General features: G+C 48.4%; 1 protein-coding gene across 1 annotated transcript; it reads right to left on the bottom strand.

The window, feature by feature from the left end:
* Nucleotides 1-612: 612 nt before the first annotated feature.
* LOC138860053 (glutamine-rich protein 2-like) lies at nt 613-1,314 on the bottom strand. The gene has a single exon (XM_070116856.1). The coding sequence runs from the start codon at nt 1,312-1,314 to the stop codon at nt 613-615; it is 702 nt and encodes a 233-aa protein (XP_069972957.1).
* Nucleotides 1,315-1,650: the final 336 nt, after the last annotated feature.

Genomic DNA, 1,650 nt, shown 5'->3' with positions numbered 1-1,650 from the left:
ACATACATATCACATACACACAAACCCACATATATACACACACGCACACACACACTCACACTTACACTCACACACACTGATACTGATACGGATACCGATACTCATACACACACACACACAAACACACACACACACACACACACACACACACACACACACACACACACACACACACACACACACACACATATATATATATATATATATATATATATATATATATATATATATATATATATATATATATATATCTATACATATATATACATATATATATATATATATATATATTTATATATATATATATATATATATATATATATACATATATATACATATATATATATATTTATATATATATATATATATATATATATATATATATATATATATATATATAATCATATATATATAAAGAGAGAAAGAGATGAAATTAGTTGTGCGCGCGTGCATTTGTACTTGATCGTCCTGAGAAGATCCACATTTCTTCAAGTCCTGCGCGGCATCAGGACGAGATGCCCGAATTATGTGGATAGTTCAGCCAACCGCAGCTGAAATTCCACACGACAAATAAGCAATTAAACTCATAAGACCATCGCCGGTGGATAACCGTCAAAAGCCGTGCATGGAAGCCAGCAATTCGGAAGACGCGCCTGAATTACGGAAAAACCAGAGCGGAGCCGAGCCAGCCACGACCAGGCAGGGCGCAGGTTCCCCGCATCCAGGATTCGTATTCTCAAACGAGGCGACCCCGGGGGACAGGTTGGTAAGCCTGGCGACCCCGGGGGACAGGTTGGTACGCCTGGCGACCCCGGGGGACAGGTTGGTACGCCTGGCGACCCCGGGGGACAGGTTGGTACGCCTGGCGACCCCGGGGGACAGGTTGGTACGCCTGGCGACCCCGGGGGACAGGTTGGTACGCCTGGCGACCCCGGAGGACAGGTTGGTACGCCTGGCGACCCCGGGGGACAGGTTGGTACGCCTGGCGACCCCGGGGGACAGGTTGGTACGCCTGGCGACCCCGGGGGACAGGTTGGTACGCCTGGCGACCCCGGGGGACAGGTTGGTACGCCTGGCGACCCCGGGGGACAGGTTGGTACGCCTGGCGACCCCGGGGGACAGGTTGGTACGCCTGGCGACCCCGGGGGACAGGTTGGTACGCCTGGCGACCCCGGGGGACAGGTTGGTACGCCTGGCGACCCCGGGGGACAGGTTGGTACGCCTGGCGACCCCGGGGGACAGGTTGGTACGCCTGGACATGGGATGCACGAGGACTTCGTCATTGGCAAATCCGCAGCTGGTCTTTAACGGCATGTTTAGCCATTTCCTTTTTGAAAGATTATATATTATGTGCATATGCGTGTTTGTGTGTGTGTGTGAGTGTATTTGTGTGTGTGTGTATGTGTACCTGCTTGTGTGGGTGTGTTTGAGTGCGTGTGTATGTGTTTCTGATGAGTGTATGCGTGCGTGTGTATGTGTTTCTGATGAGTGTATGCGTGTGTTTGAGTGCGTACGTGTGTATTCTTGTGTGTGTGAGTGTATGTGTGTATATGTGTTTGTGTGTGTGTTTGCTTGTATGTTGTGACTATGTATGTGGGTGGGTATAATGGTGTGTGTTTGTGTGTGCGTATGCATGTGTGTGTTTGTGTA

Source organism: Penaeus vannamei, chromosome 39 (genome assembly GCF_042767895.1).
Source record: "Penaeus vannamei isolate JL-2024 chromosome 39, ASM4276789v1, whole genome shotgun sequence".
NCBI lineage: Eukaryota > Metazoa > Arthropoda > Malacostraca > Decapoda > Penaeidae > Penaeus > Penaeus vannamei.
This window is presented reverse-complemented; position numbering and strand designations above follow the sequence as displayed.

What these genes read in the sequence shown, in the direction of transcription:
- LOC138860053 (XM_070116856.1), bottom strand. Translation starts at nt 1,314, where the DNA reads ATGCCGTTAAAGACCAGCTGCGGATTTGCCAATGACGAAGTCCTCGTG.